Here is a 15,000-nt window from a genome sequence, read left to right on the forward strand (position 1 = left end):
CACAAACAGTAGCATACTTCCTCCTTACAAATAAAGATGGATCTTGCACCGAGTGAGAAAAAAAAACAGACAGAAAGATTTTTTTTTCAATTTAAATATGAGAGGGAAATAAAGAATCTTTCACTGACCTTCTCCAGCTTTTCAAAGTGTTCCCGAAGGAACTTCATAGGCCGCTCGGGCTTGGCGATGCACAGGTTGACGATACACTCCTTCAGGATCTGCTGGATGTTGTGCTTCTGCACGAAAACTTCACAGCTCTTCAGACTTTCATCTTCTTCCAGATTGGAGGAGGAGGTGGCCATTTTATTCTCTGTCTAAGGGGAGGGGAAAGAAGGGGCAGCTCTGCATATTAACGTTTGAAGAGGAGTCAGGAGGAACTTGGTCAGTTGACATCTAACTGTTTTGAATGGCACTGCTTCATCACTGAATATGATCATCACTGATTATCACTGAATTCAATTTACCATGAAAATACTGACGTAGAAGTGCTGTTCACCTCGTGAACTAAACAACAATTGTAAAGTTAACATCTAGATCAACATCACCATCACCAGGTACGCCTTTTAAGGCAATAAATAGCATTCTTCCCCTTGCCTAGGAATAAAGTCGTTATCACAAATAAGTATCACAAATAACAGCCATAGCCTACAGTTACGCTATCAATATGGGGACCCCTTAAACGGTTAGCCTCAAATTATAGCCAACGATTGTCTATAATGTTAAGCAGTGGCAGGTCATACCTGCTTAACTTCCGCCATAGTGGCAACCTCGAAAAATCCCGACAAATTGTAACCTTGCGGCTGAATTTTGGCTGATAATTCAGGTTCGGCGAGAAATACATGTGCGTAGCCCACACTATAAGACACTAAACTTTCATTCTGATTATTGCCTTCTAAGGTCAGCATCCTCGGAGGAGGTGTTGATTACTGAAGGATGGTAAGCTATTGCCGCACCTGTTTACTGTACAAATTAGCTTCCTTCAGGCTAGCGTCGTTATAATTTCATATATCGCTGAGTGAATAAAACATACACACAAACACAATATAATGTCAACACTCTCAATTAGCCTGTGTTGTGCGGCTTGGCTTTTAACATCTGTGCTTACCGTTATTTACCGGAGATGCTCACAGGCTGCGCTGGATAAGGATGTGCAAACGGTACTCGTAGCCTATGCTGCTGCCTGCTGCTGCTTTCGGCTTTCGCTCGCTTATCCCTGCGTCGGTTCCAATGACGTCAACCTGTCGCTTCATACTCAGTGCAAACCCGCTTTCTTGACACCAGAAGCAATAACGTGCGTTTACACTAGTGACAAAATTTATATTACAGGGATATTTTGAACAATGTTAATATTTAAGTGGTGTCGTGTCATTCAGTTTGAAGAGGAATGTGTGCACGATCACTGGGCAGTGGAAGGTTTTGGTGATGGCCCCAAGCATCATGAAGACTAAATGGAAAATGCTATTTTGGAAGAGTTATCTTATGTCAAAGTGAGTTTAAGATTGTTTCATTTGTAGGTCTACTTTCCAGTTGACCAGATTCATTTAACATTTTTTTCCTATAGCCTATCCTATGCAATTTCATGTTGACTGTGAGAGGCCTATTCTGTTAATTCCGAAATTAATTGATTGCTAGGTGAACTACGTGTAGATCTATGTCTAAATTTAACAATTTTGATCTAAGTATACAATTTCATTTATTTTCTGTGTAAAGTAGATTTCGTATTTTTTCAGTAGATTTTTTTTAAAGGTATTGGGTTATTATATTCCGTATTGAAATGTGAAAGGTCTCCTTTATGTAAATGTTTCTATTTTAGTCATCAACGTAATGCTTTTGCTTCTCTCATTTTAACCAACTTCTAGTCGTAAAACGATTTGTTTGTCGTAAAGGAGTGGTTGTCACAGTAACAGAGAAGTAACATCATGGCGACGGGAGATGAACGTGCTGCTGCTGGGGAGGTCTTAAAAGCATTGGCTCGGCATTTTAACTGTTTAAATGAAGACAACAAAAGCACAAGAAAACGTGCCCTCGAGACAATTAAGAAAGAAACAATAGACAAGGGCTTGTCAAGCGTTGTTTTACAGGAGATTTTCGCGAGTCTCCTGAAATCGCTCTTGAAATGCCTCTCCGACCCTATGGAAAGATGCAGAGAACTTGCCATTCAAATGATTGGAGATTTCATTCGTTGTGTTCCACAACCAGAGGACTCCTTGCCTTATCTAATGCCTGCTCTCTCTCAGAGACTAGGTGGAAAAGAAATAATGGAACCAGCGGAGGAGTTGCGATTGTCCATGCTTGAAGTGATTTCTCTAACTGTGGAAGTATGTGGGAAACGACTTGTTCCGTATATTGACGATATGGTGAAGATTTTACAACGAACAATCGTGGACCCATTCCCAGATGCGAAAAGAGAAAGTTGTAAATGTACCATCAGTTTTGCCAAAACAGTCCCAGGTATGTTATGTGAAGGGTGAATTGTCACTTCCTGCAACACAGCCAGCCACATGGATCCAATGATGATAAGGCTAGCTAGCATAGCTTGCTAGCTGGGTAACGTTAGCTGTAACACAATGTTTCCTAAACTACAGCTAGCTTCCTAACGCTACAACGCACGTGCTTGCTTGCTTGTTTGTCAGTGAATTGTGAAGTTGTGTATCGCTGTTATGATTTATCACAAAATATAAGTGTGTCAAAGACAGTCCCGTTTACCTATTTAGATTAGCAATGTAACATCGTTAGCTAAGGAAATTAGCCGCTCAGTTTGTTGTGGTAAGTGTCTCTTGGTTGCCATGGAAGCGTTTGGGCAAAGAGAGCCGTGGAGACCGCTCTGTCCATCACTAGCTGTTAGTACACATGGCAGCCTTGAAGTCTCAACGATAATAAACATGGTCAGAACACACTATAAAATATATTATCATTTATTAATGACAGAGTTCCAGGTCTGTTGCTCTGCCAGCCACAGATTGTGAAATGTGTTCCATGCTGGAAGGGGCCACTTGAAGTTTCAGGTGTGTGCTGTTTGTTGTGTGTTTGCCTCTTCAGAGCATTTCCACATGCAGGCAGAGAGTTTGGTTAAGCCACTGATGCAGACCATCCCGCATCAACACTCGCGTGTGCGGGTCGCTGTCATTGAGGCCACAGGTGCCGTCATCCAGCACAGCACTGGCAAGAATGTGGACGACGTGTTGTCCCACCTGGCTCAGAGACTGTTTGATAACTCCCCACAGGTACGTACATAGAGTCTGTTACAGTGTCACTGCAGAGACTCTAATCAGCTCAAGGTAACTGGCTCCTTATTGGGCTGTGTGTGTGTGTGTGTGTGTGTGTGTGTGTGTGTGTGTGTGTGTGTGTGTGTGTGTGTGTGTGTGTGTGTGTGTGTGTGAGAGAGAGAGAGTCTGTGGGAGAGATGTCCTCTCTGTGTCAAGTTTATCCACCTGAAGACTTTGAGTTGTCAAGTCAAGGCCTTACGAGTTAGATTTGTTGCGCAGTGATGTTGGTTTTAATTGAAGTGGGTCTTGGGCAGGTTCGAAAGGCTGTGACTCTGGTGGTTGGCGATTGGCTGCTGAACCTTAGGGATCGATACTCCTACTTCCACAAGCTCATCCCTCTCCTCCTTAGCTCCTACCACGATGAAATCCCTGAGATCAGGTGAAAACAAACCATCCGTTCCCCATCTCAAGCCATGCACTTGTCCATTCCTGCGTAGTCTGTCTCTAACAATGTGTCTGTCTCTAATTTTGCATATAATTATACATACATATAACATAGATATGCATATAATAATTTTGCATGTAATAATACATAAATATCATACAAATATGCATAAAACACAGGTATAACACCCATTCTTTTCCATATCCAGTAATAGCCCATGACTTACACATATGCTGATTGACCTATAACCTATGAAAAATGCGACCCTCAGTCAGATGACGGCAGACCTGTGGAGGCAAGTCGGGGCTCAGTGGGAGAGGGAGAACGAGGACGATCTGAAGGACAAGATGGACTTCCTGCTGACACCCCCAGCGCTCTACCCCCCCGGAGGTGAGACTTCATCACATACTGTTCTTGAAGACAGTCACACGTATTAGTCCACCCTGCAGGGGGGCTGTGAGTCTTCAGTGGTCCTGCCACTGTCTGATGAGCAGCTCTGCCTACAGACAGGCCTGCATTTGAGGTAGTGTGTGTGTGTGTGTGTGTGTTTGGGTCGTGTGTGTGTGTTTGGGGGGGGGGGTGTTCTGCTTAAAGTAAAAACTGGGTCAGATCGTGCATGTTTATCCCTCAAGTGACCTCCTCTGCAACAAAGGAATGTGTGTGATGGATGCGTGGGGTGGGGTATTTGTTTAAGGTGCAGTTTGCCGTTTTTCTGTTGTAAGAATGCTTCTAGATCCACCGCAACGAAGAAGCAGATCCTTTTTTTGTTGTGTACTTTCCATGTGCACACTTAATCCATTTGCATTTTGTGAATAACAAAACCAGCTCACAGTAGATTTAATAGCAGAGAGGAATGTTATTGTCCCAAACTCAGCCTGCTCTGTCTGCAGAATCATGTACCTAATGTATTACTACTCTATTTGCATTCATGTGGTGAATCACAGCCTGTAGTCTTTGTTAATTACGCTATAAGTCTGCGGCAGGCATGCTTTTTTAGGAGTGCTAAGGGTTTAAAAAAATGAACTATTATTATTATTATTAGATGCTCAAAGGGCTGCCTAAAGGTTCACGTAGGTGAAACAGGCAGAACTGTCACAGATAGAGCGGGTTTCTTCCCTAAGAAAGGAACCCATTGCCCTCTCTCCAGTCCAGCTACGTGTAGCTGAGGGAGATCACTGGGTGTGGGAGTTTCAGCAACTCTTTGAACCTCTCTGATCCAGGTAGTGAAGCTTTCCCCTCCTGTATCACGATTGGCATTATTGTGACATCATGGATGATGGATAGCTGGCCCCTCTAGCCTAATTATGCTGGAACAAGGGGGAGGGGTTGAGATTGATGGGCCAATCGAAGAGACACACACACACACACACACACATACACATGGACACACAGGCACGGACACACACACACACACACACACACACACACACACACACACACACACACACACACCAGCCTTTGAAGTGGTGGGGCTGCAGACTGAACTGCACTGGGCTTCTGTTTTGAGTGATGGCACCCAGAGGTGCTGCGGGGGTGAGTCTGAGGGGGGCGGGCAGGATGGGACGGGGAGACTCTTCCTGCCGGGCGACCGACGCCGACGCCGACGCCTCCCCCTGATCCCACGAGCGAGGCTCCAGGCTCCCGCTCCCACTGCTGGCACAGAGGGGAGAAGAGAAGCCATCTGTCTGCGCAGGTGCTTATTAGCGCTTATTAATAACCTTAGTTGCTGGTGTAATGAGCTGGTTAGCCTGGTTAGCCTCAGGCGGAGGAAGCACCTCTCTCAGGACGCGTTGGAGATCACCCTCTGTGATGAATGAAAGTTGATGTTTGTCGTGCATGTGTGTGTGTGTGTGTGTGTGTGTGTGTGTGTGTGTGTGTGTGTGTGTGTGTCCCATTAACCGTTTAACTTAAAAAAGGTTTTTCAGATGGCGTCTTCTTCATAGCATCATATCAGTCCATCATTCAGAAGCATTGTAGCGTAGACCTGATGTTTCCAGAGGAAGTGGTGAAGCAGTGAGTGGAGAAACATACAGGCTTTCACCAGCAGGGGCACTGTGCCGCCTGCACTGCTTCCTTCAACTGGGACTAATTTTATACAGCTGGTATTTTTGTGGAGGGCTATATGGGATCATTGGACCAGTTCATTGTTTGACTGAAACGGATAGAGGTCTGTCTGCACTGCATATTAGATTCACTGGCATCTGAGGAATCTGCTTCCTTGGGGAGGGTAGGGGAGGGCAGGGCAGGGCAGGGCAGGGCAGCTCAGCGGTTTGCCCCTCTGAAGAGGGCCGTGAGCAGGGGGGGAGAGTACAGGCGGAATGTGTGCTGGGGTGTGGGGCGGGGTGGGGTGGCTTGGGGTGGGGGGTTTGCAGACATGGGCTGGCCTGGAGGTCAGGTGAAGAGGGCAGAGGAGTGTTCTGGTAAGCATGTATGCACAATACACCCAGGCACTCTACTCAGTGTAATCACAAACATGGGCCGCTTGCCTGTCAAACACACAGAGAGTAGACAAACTCCAAAAAAAACACACACACTCGCGTATACAGAAGACCGCGTGGGTGTGGGTCGGGGAGTGTCACCTCACACACACACACACACACACAGACACTCATAAATCCATGCGGTCCTCTGCGGTGAGGTTCACTGCTAGACATTTATCAGCTAACTCTGAGGGGCCTGTTTAGTCTTGTCAGTTGTGTTTGGGTGTGATTTATCCTTCCTCGTCTCTGTCTTCCTCTCTCATTACGAGGGTCAGAGAGACAGACGGTAAAAGAGCTGCACAGGAAAGACTCAGACCACTGGCATTAACTATCAACGGCGCAACATTGGCCATGCACCAGTGGCCAGAGGCTGTCAGGGGCCCAAGTAGGGGGGGGGTCAGTGTTTGTAGGTGGGCCCTCTTGCGCATTAACCGTTTAACTGTTTCCTGTGGCACTCGGTGATCTCACTTAAAGTACTTGCATTCATTTACCACCTTCCCACCTTGTGTATAGCACTTACGGGTTTCGACGAGTCATGGCCTATTAGTGCTGTGGTGGTTTGAGTCCAGGGCAGGCTGTTGGCGGGAGATTAGCGTTGATACATTTGGCTGATTTGGTTTCAGCCGGCCTTTGATCACACCACCAACCGCTGGTCTGCATGGTGAGCCTTTCTACGGTGACATAGTGAGTGTGTGTGTGTGTGTGTGTGTGTGTGTGTGTGTGTGTGTCTGTGTGTGCCCAATTTTATCAGGCAGTAGAAAGCACATTCCTGTCAGAATTGTAGCTAAAAGAGGTCAAAGCAGCAAGTACTCTATTACTTCAGGGAACTATGTTTGACCATTCCAACAGAAGGAAATGAAATGAAATGAGATGTATTAAAATGATGTAGCAGTTTCTTCAGACACTTTAATTTAGAGTTTCAGTGTCAACCACACTATTATTACACTGCATACCCCCACTGTAGCTCCATGAATAATCAGGTACAGTTCTTTGACACATCCCCCTGTAGGTCGTTTTTCATGCTGGTCTGTCTGAGCATTGTGATGTAATGTCTGTCTGTCTGTCCGAGCATTGTGATTTAATGTCTGTGTGTCTGTCAGAGCATTGTGATGTAATGTCCTCTCCACGTCAGGTACTGTTTGCACTGGCTTAGCTCAGGCAAACAAATAGCAGTTGTCCAGGTCTTCATGAAGACCAGTCAACCTGATGTTGTTCAAGTAGTAATATCCTGTGTTATTTACATCACAGAAGACGGGATTTTTGGATGTATTCAGTGAAATGACTGTATCGTGCCCAGAAAGTGTCTATAGTAAATCTCCTTATGGCTACCACGTTAATAATTGTGTTAAGCAGCGCATTGTAAGGTCTGTCTGGTCTTCATGTGGTGTTTAAATTGTTGAGTTAAACTTGTTCTTGAGAAGTGCCCCAACGTTTAGGTTTTTGTAATAGTGACGTAGTTCATGTGTACAGACCTTAGGGTCCAGGTTTTTGTAAAAGTGACGTAGTTCATGTGTACAGACCTTAGGGTCCAGGTTTTTGTAAAAGTGACCCAGTGGAGCAGAGCCCCCCCCCCCCCCCCCATATTCAACCACTTGGACAATTAATGTGCTTAACATTGTGTGTGTGTGTGTGTGTGTGTGTGTGTGTGTGTGTGTGTGTGTGTGTGTGTGTGTGTGTGTGTGTGTGTGTGTGTGTGTGTGTGTGTGTGTGTGTGTGTGTGTGTGTGTGTGTGTGTCCTCCAGTCGAGCGTCCCGGGCTGGGCTGCAGGGAGCTGGTGGTGAGGAACCTGTCTCGCCTGATGCCGGCGGTGAGCAGGGACATGGGCGACTGGCTGGTGGGCACGCGGGTGAAGACCGCCCAGCTGCTGACCCTGCTGCTGCTGCACGCCGAGGACCACTGCACCCAGCACCTCCAGCCTGTCCTCATCACACTGTACCACGCCTGCGCCGACCCCGAGAAGGAGGTAGTCAAACCTGTAAGTTACAGACAGGGAGGGGGGGCTCGACGTTTTGGGGAGTTTACAATTCTACAATTAAATGCTAATTGAAGGTTGTATTTGGCAAGGAACATCTTAATAAATGTCAAATTAAACAAAGACCAAATCCATGCTTGGGTCAGTACTGAAAGTGGTGAGGTTGAGGGTGAGTACTGAAAGAGGTGAGGGTGAGTACTAAAAGAGGTGAAAGTGGTGAGGGTGAGTACTGAAAGAGGTGAGGGTGAGTACTGAAAGTGAAAATGGGGAGGGTCAGTACTAAAGAGGTCAGGGTGAGTACTTAAAGAGGTGAAAGCGGGGAGGTCGAGTACTGAAAGTAAAAGTGATGAGGGTGAGTACTGAAAGTGGTGAGGGTGAGTACTGAAAGTGAAAGTGGTGAGGGTGAGTACTGAAAGTGATGAGGGTGAGTACTGAAAGTGATGAGGGTGCGTACTGAAAGTGAAAGTGGGGAGGGTCAGTACTGAAAGTGGTGAGGTTGAGTACTAAAAGAGGTGAGGGTGAGTACTTAAAGGGGTGAGTGTACTGAGAGTGAAAATGGGGAGGGTCAGTACTGAAAGTGGTGAGGTTGAGGGTCAGTACTAAAAGAGGTGAGGGTGAGTACTAAAAGAGGTGAGGGTGAGTACTAAAAGAGGTGAGGGTGAGTACTTAAAGAGGTGAGGGTGAGTACTGAGAGTGAAAATGGGGAGGGTCAGTACTGAAAGTGGTGAGGTTGAGGGTCAGTACTGAAAGAGGTGAGGGTGAGTACTAAAAGAGGTGAGGGTGAGTACTTAAAGAGGTGAGGGTGAGTACTTAAAAGTGAAAATGGGGAGGGTCAGTACTAAAAGAGGTGAGGGTGAGTACTTAAAGAGGTGAAAGCGGTGGGGGTGAGTACTGAAAGTAAAAGTGATGAGGGTGAGTACTGAAAGTGAAAGTGGTGAGAGTGCGTACTGAAAGTGAAAGTGGGGAGGGTCAGTACTGAAAGTGAAAGTGAGGGTGAGTACTGAAAGTGATGAGGGTCAGTACTGAAAGTGATGAGGGTCAGTACTGAAAGTGGTGAGAGTACTGAAAGTGGTAAGCGTGAGTACTGAAAGTGAAAGTGGGGAGGGCCAGTACTGAAAGTGAAAGTGATGAGGGTGAGTACTGAAAGTGAAAGTGGTGAGGATCAGTACTGAAAGTGATGAGGATCAGTACTGAAAGTGATGAGGGTCAGTACTGAAAGTGATAAGGGCCACAGACCTGTTGTGGCATTCTGTGATGTAGATTGATTAGGCGTGTGTGTATCGTAAAAGCAAAGGCTTAGTTGATGCCAGCCCACCAAGGCCGTGGCCGCTCTCTCAACAAGTCATGCATAGTTGCTTTGGGCTCATTTGTGAAGACCCAGCACTAAAGCTTGGCCAAAACCCCTAGTCCCTCCAGGCCTTTCGTCCACACAGAAAGCTGTCAGTCTCCCGACACCTGTGGATTTTATCAGCGTGCCAGTGAATTCAGTGGTATGGATACCACACACACACACACACACACACACACACACACACACACACACACACACACACACACACACACACACACAAACACACCAGAACCCAAATATTTCACTTATCTGATTCTATTGCCGCTGTGCAGGCCGCTGCTGTGCTGACTCGGCATGATTCTTTTTCACCGGCGGCGCTCCAAAGAAAAGCAAACAGCGCCTTCCTCCCATCAAAGCCCGTGTGCTGAGGGGGTTTGAAGTTGAACATCAGGACACACCTGCCTGTTGGGTCATATCCACGGCAACCATGTCCCCGTGCCCTCTAGAATGGGGGCAAGGGCTCAGGGACACAGCTGTCCAATGGCAGGCGGGGTTGCTGGGATGTTGATGAATTAATGTTGAGTGGAGACAAATGGCCTCCCCGTGTTCTTGTTATATTCAAACACACGTTGTAATGTGCTGTGAGTTGTGATTACTAATTCAAGACCGTGTGCTCTACTGAACTGCGTTGAACTCTTCATGTTGTCCATGCAGTCGCTTCAGGCACGAAGGTCAGCCAGCTTTAAATCATCCCAGCGTGGGCTGTAATTAGCAGGAGCCCCATGGTAACATGCTAGCCTGAACTAATGAAGCAGAAGTCAGTCTCCTCTTTTTCTCTCTGTCTCTCTGTCTCTTTCTTTCTTTCTCTCTCTGTCCCTTCTTTCTCTCTCTGTCCCTCTCTTTTTTTCTCTCTGTCTCTCTTTCTTTCTTTCTTTCTTTCTTTCTTTCTTTTTCTCTCTGTCCCTCTCTTTTTTCTCTCTGTCTTTCTGCTGTGTGGGGGTTGTGGTGGCTGAGTGTAATTGGTGGTGATGGGCAGATGGTTTTTAAAGTGCGTCAGGGAGGGGAGTACTACATGTGAGTGTGTGTGTGTGTGTGTAGGGAATTTTAATGTTGTATATGTTTGACTGGTGTAAGCATGGGAGAAAGTACGCCAATGGTTTAATGAAGGAGTGTTAAACCTCTCTCCATCCCTATCTCTCTCTCTCCCTCTCTCTCTCTCATTCTCTCTCTCTCTCTCTCAATTTAATTCAAAGGCTTTATTGGCATGACTGCATACAATACAACGTTGCCAATGCATGTTTACATAAAATGTACAATCACAATTAACATAAATAAATAAATAAAAAACAAAACAATAGGTTATAGATGGAAACAATGTGGTATATAAACATACAAACATAACTTTCTCTCTCGCTCTCTCTCTCTTCATCCCTTTCTCTCTCTCCCCCCCCCCCCTCTCTCTCTCTAGTCTCTGGAGTCAGCCCAGTTGCTGGGGACGTTTGTTGGTCCCGAGGCCTTGCTGAAGCTCCTGCTGGCTCACGTGGAGAGCGCCTCCTCCACCTCCCCCTCGGCCCCCTGGGTGCCCCTGATGGTGCTGAGGGCCGCTCTGCGGGGCAGCTCGGGCGAGGCACTGCACCCGCACCTCCAGCAGCTCGCAGACACGCTGGCCCTGCCTGAGGTGTGCCAGGAGACCCAGCAGGTGGGTTCACACACAGACAGACAGACATAGAGAGGGACAGACAGACAGACAGACAGACAGACATAGAGAGGGACAAACAGACAGACAGAGATAGAGAGGGACAGACAGACAGACAGAGATAGAGAGGGACAGACAGACAGACAGAGATAGCGAGGGACAGACAGACACAGACAGAGATGGAGAGGGACAGACAGACAGACAGACAGAGTTGGAGAGGGACAGACAGACAGAGATGGAGAGGGACAGACAGACAGACAGACAGACAGACAGACAGACAGACAGACAGACAGACAGACAGACAGACAGACAGACAGACAGACAGACAGACAGACATGGAAAGGGACAGACAGACAGAGATGGAGAGGGACAGACAGACAGACAGAGATAGAAAGGGACAGACAGACAGAGATGGAGAGGGACAGACAGACAGAGATAGAAAGGGACAGACAGACACAGACAGACAGAGATAGAAAGGGACAGACAGACACAGAGACAGAGAGAGAGAGACAGGGCCTGGAAGGCTATGGTCTGTTCTACTGAACTTTTATCCAAACCAGTGGCTTTAAGCTGTTTGTACTACTCGTAAGGATTCTTTTTTATATATTTAAAGAATTATAGTAGCACAGATTTTTTTTTATGACTTTTCTTCTTTCACTATTTGTTTAAGTGTGTTTGGCAATAGTCTATTCAAATGACGAATGTAGACATAAAGCTTTTATTCCTGTTCATGCTTCATGTGACAGTTAGCCGAGATGGCAGGAGCTTTTGTACACACCTGTTTGGCTGACGTTTCTGAGCAGGAATCCCTAAGGTGTTTGGGAGAGCTCTCCACACACGCACACACACACACACACACACACACACTCACACACACACACACACACACACACACACACACACACACACACACACACACACACACACACACACACACACACACACATACACACTCACACAAACATACCCACACAGCTGGCCTTTTTCCGAAGAGCCTGCAGCCTCACCCACTAAGCCACAGAACATCACTGTAGGCATAGCAAAAGCATAGGGTTGCCCCGCCCCCCTACCCAGGTCAGCACTCAGGAGAAGAGTGCCATGCAGTGTCCAGTCATGACAGGTCAACATCACTGAAGACCCGTCCTCTGGAGTAGTGTCTCTGTCTCTCTCTCTCTCTCTCTCTTTCTCTCTCTCTCTTTCTCTCTCGCTCTGTCTCTCTCTCTCTTTCTCTCTGTCTCTCTCGCTCTCTATCTCTCTCTCTCTCCCCTGTCTTCTATGATCCCTTTTTTCCCTCCTGTCCCCCCCCCCCCCCCCCCCCCCCCGTCTTAGTGAGGGATAAAGTGAGGGGCACGTTTAGTCATACTCAGTAAAAAACATATCTCCGTGTCAGCAATGTCCTTGTGTTTCCTGAAGCCCCGTCTCCTCGCACGGATCAAAGCTGCAAACGGCCTATATGCTTTAAGGCTTGACTGCACGCTCTTTACAACACAACAACACTACCCAGTGCAGTGAGGGACTTTAGTGGGGCAGGAGGGGTGGTGGTGGGGGGGGAGGGGTGATGGTGGGGGGGAGGGGGGGGAGGGGGGAGGGTTGGTTCCTGGCTATTTGCTATTTTTCAAGTCTTCTATTTCAGCAGTTTATCTTTTGAAGAGGCCCTCCTTCACACGCAAGCAGCCATGTCCTCCCCTAACCTTCACTTGCTCCAAAAACATTTATTTTCTCTTAGTGGAGAAAAGGGATCAGAATACCACCGTGTGTGTGTGTGTGTGTGTGCGCGTGCGTGTGTGTGTGTGTGGGTGTGTGAGTGTCTGTGTGAGTGTGAGACAGTGTGAGTGTGAGAGACAGAAAGAGAAAGAGAGATAGAGAATATGAGTGAGTTTGTGAAAAACATCCCCATCGTGTCTTTCAGTGGGAGTGGAAAAAAAGCCCCGCCGCCTCCACCACCACCACCGCTGCCGGCCGCGGCACCCCCCAGTCCCCCGCTTCCCCCCGCGGGCCGCCCCACATTCTCCGGCCCTTTGATATGAGACTCTGTGGCTATTTTCTGAGCGGCCTGCGGCTCTGACTCACCCCCGTTCCCTCTAACCCAGCGCTCTCTACGGGGACCTGAGGAATTTCCTCCCCGCTACAGAAATAATAAAAACTGCTAATTTCTCCCAACCCTTACATGGTTTCACTGACCCCCTTACCCCATCCCCCCCCCACATCTCAACACACCCTCACACACACACCCACACACAGACACATACACACACACACACACACACACACACACATTCACATACACACACACACACATACACACACACACACACACACACGCACACGCACACCCTTACACACACACACACACACACACACACACACACACACACACACACACACACATACACACACATACACACACACACACACACACACGCACACGCACACCCTTACACACACACACACACACACACACACACACACACACACACACACACACACACACACACACACACACATACACACACACACATACACACACGCACACGCACACCCTTACACACACACACACATACACACACACACACACTCTTCCTGGATCACTGCAGTAAAAGCCACTTTGAGGTGTCTGACAATGTCCCATGCTTCATGCTGGTCCCTCACTGCCCCCGCCTCTCTGTACCCACAAGGCCATGCGGCGCTGGAAGCGGGTGGCTGGTGACAGACACGGGGAGAAGCTGGCAGGACCCCCACACAGATGCAGGTGGACCTCTGGTGCCCTCTGCTCAGAGAGAGAGAGAAAGAGAGAAAGAGAGAGAGAGAGAGAGGGAGGACTGCTGAAGTAGCGTGGAGAGATGGAGGGGGAGAGAGAGAGAGAGGGAGGGAGAGAGGGAGGACTGCTGAAGTAGCATAGAGAGATGGAGGGGGAGAGAGAGGGAGAGAGAGGGAGAGAGAGGGAGGACTGCTGAAGTAGCGTGGAGAGATAGAGGGGGAGAGAGAGGAGAGCGGTAGGGACAGGGGGAGAAAGAGAGGGAGGAAAGGGGAGGGAGGGAGGTAGGGAAGGAGGCAGGGAAGGAGGGAGGGAAGGAGGGAGGGAAGGAGGGAGGGAGGCGCACCTGCAGCGCAGTGAGTAAACAGAGAGAGAGAAAGAGAGAGAGCGAGAGAGAGACGGATGGAAGGAGAATACAGATGCAGACCGCATCGTTCATAAATATGAATCTAGAGAGAAGAGCACCTGCATACTGCACACACACACACAAACACATACACACACTGCACACACACACACGCACACGCGCACACGCCACACATACACACATGGACACGTATTTAGATGCACACACAACATATGACCTGCTCTGTGCAGTGTCGTAAAGCCTGTTAAAATGATGAGCGATTGGATAGGAACACCTACATACATACTCACACACACACACAAACTCACACACACACACACACACACACACACACACACACACACACACACGTACCGCAGGTTCCCAGAAATGTACTGCTCACCACATCACACACGTTCAGAGCAGAGAGAAAGAAGACGTCTGTTTTCAATATCATCATAACTTCAGCGCGACAAGCAGCTGCAGCAAGCCCACACTTCAGAAGGGAAGAGGAAAAAAAACACCAGGCCTAAAAATGCAGACTCAGATGCCGCTCTTTTAAAGTAAACCTAAAGACTCACACTCACACACACGCAGTCGCACACACACACACACACACACACACACACACACACCCTTTGAACTTGAGCGGGTTTTTGTGCATTTGTGCAAGGAGAGTGGTTTGACTTGGACAAAAAGCAGCAGAAGGCATAAAAATATAAATAATCTTCAAAGTTGTGGGGAAGAAGAAGGGGTCTGGAGGGATCTCTGTCGGCCGAGCAGCACTTGATGATGTGGAGAGCCGATAG

At 47.8% G+C, this 15,000-nt stretch overlaps 2 protein-coding genes across 2 annotated transcripts in view; one reads left to right on the forward strand and one right to left on the reverse strand.

Moving 5' to 3' along the window:
• The window catches only part of LOC308367004 (cAMP-dependent protein kinase type I-beta regulatory subunit), a gene marked incomplete at both ends in the record, with an annotated part of 75,692 nt that extends 75,390 nt beyond the window's left edge, over window positions 1-302 (reverse strand). Inside the window, one exon of the mRNA XM_080840826.1 lies at window positions 129-302. Within this exon, the coding sequence (XP_080696952.1) occupies window positions 129-302 (174 nt within the window). The remainder of the gene's footprint in view (window positions 1-128) is intronic.
• Window positions 303-1,919: 1,617 nt separating this feature from the next.
• dnaaf5 (dynein axonemal assembly factor 5) overlaps window positions 1,920-15,000 on the forward strand; it is a gene marked incomplete at its 5' end in the record, with an annotated part of 39,013 nt that continues 25,932 nt past the window's right edge. Inside the window, 6 exons of the mRNA XM_080841370.1 lie at window positions 1,920-2,451; window positions 3,040-3,224; window positions 3,521-3,645; window positions 3,923-4,041; window positions 7,874-8,106; window positions 10,863-11,093. Coding sequence (XP_080697496.1) covers window positions 1,920-2,451; window positions 3,040-3,224; window positions 3,521-3,645; window positions 3,923-4,041; window positions 7,874-8,106; window positions 10,863-11,093 — 1,425 coding nt within the window. The remainder of the gene's footprint in view (window positions 2,452-3,039; window positions 3,225-3,520; window positions 3,646-3,922; window positions 4,042-7,873; window positions 8,107-10,862; window positions 11,094-15,000) is intronic.

This window comes from Sprattus sprattus (genome assembly GCF_963457725.1).
Source record: "Sprattus sprattus genome assembly, chromosome: 6".
NCBI lineage: Eukaryota > Metazoa > Chordata > Actinopteri > Clupeiformes > Clupeidae > Sprattus > Sprattus sprattus.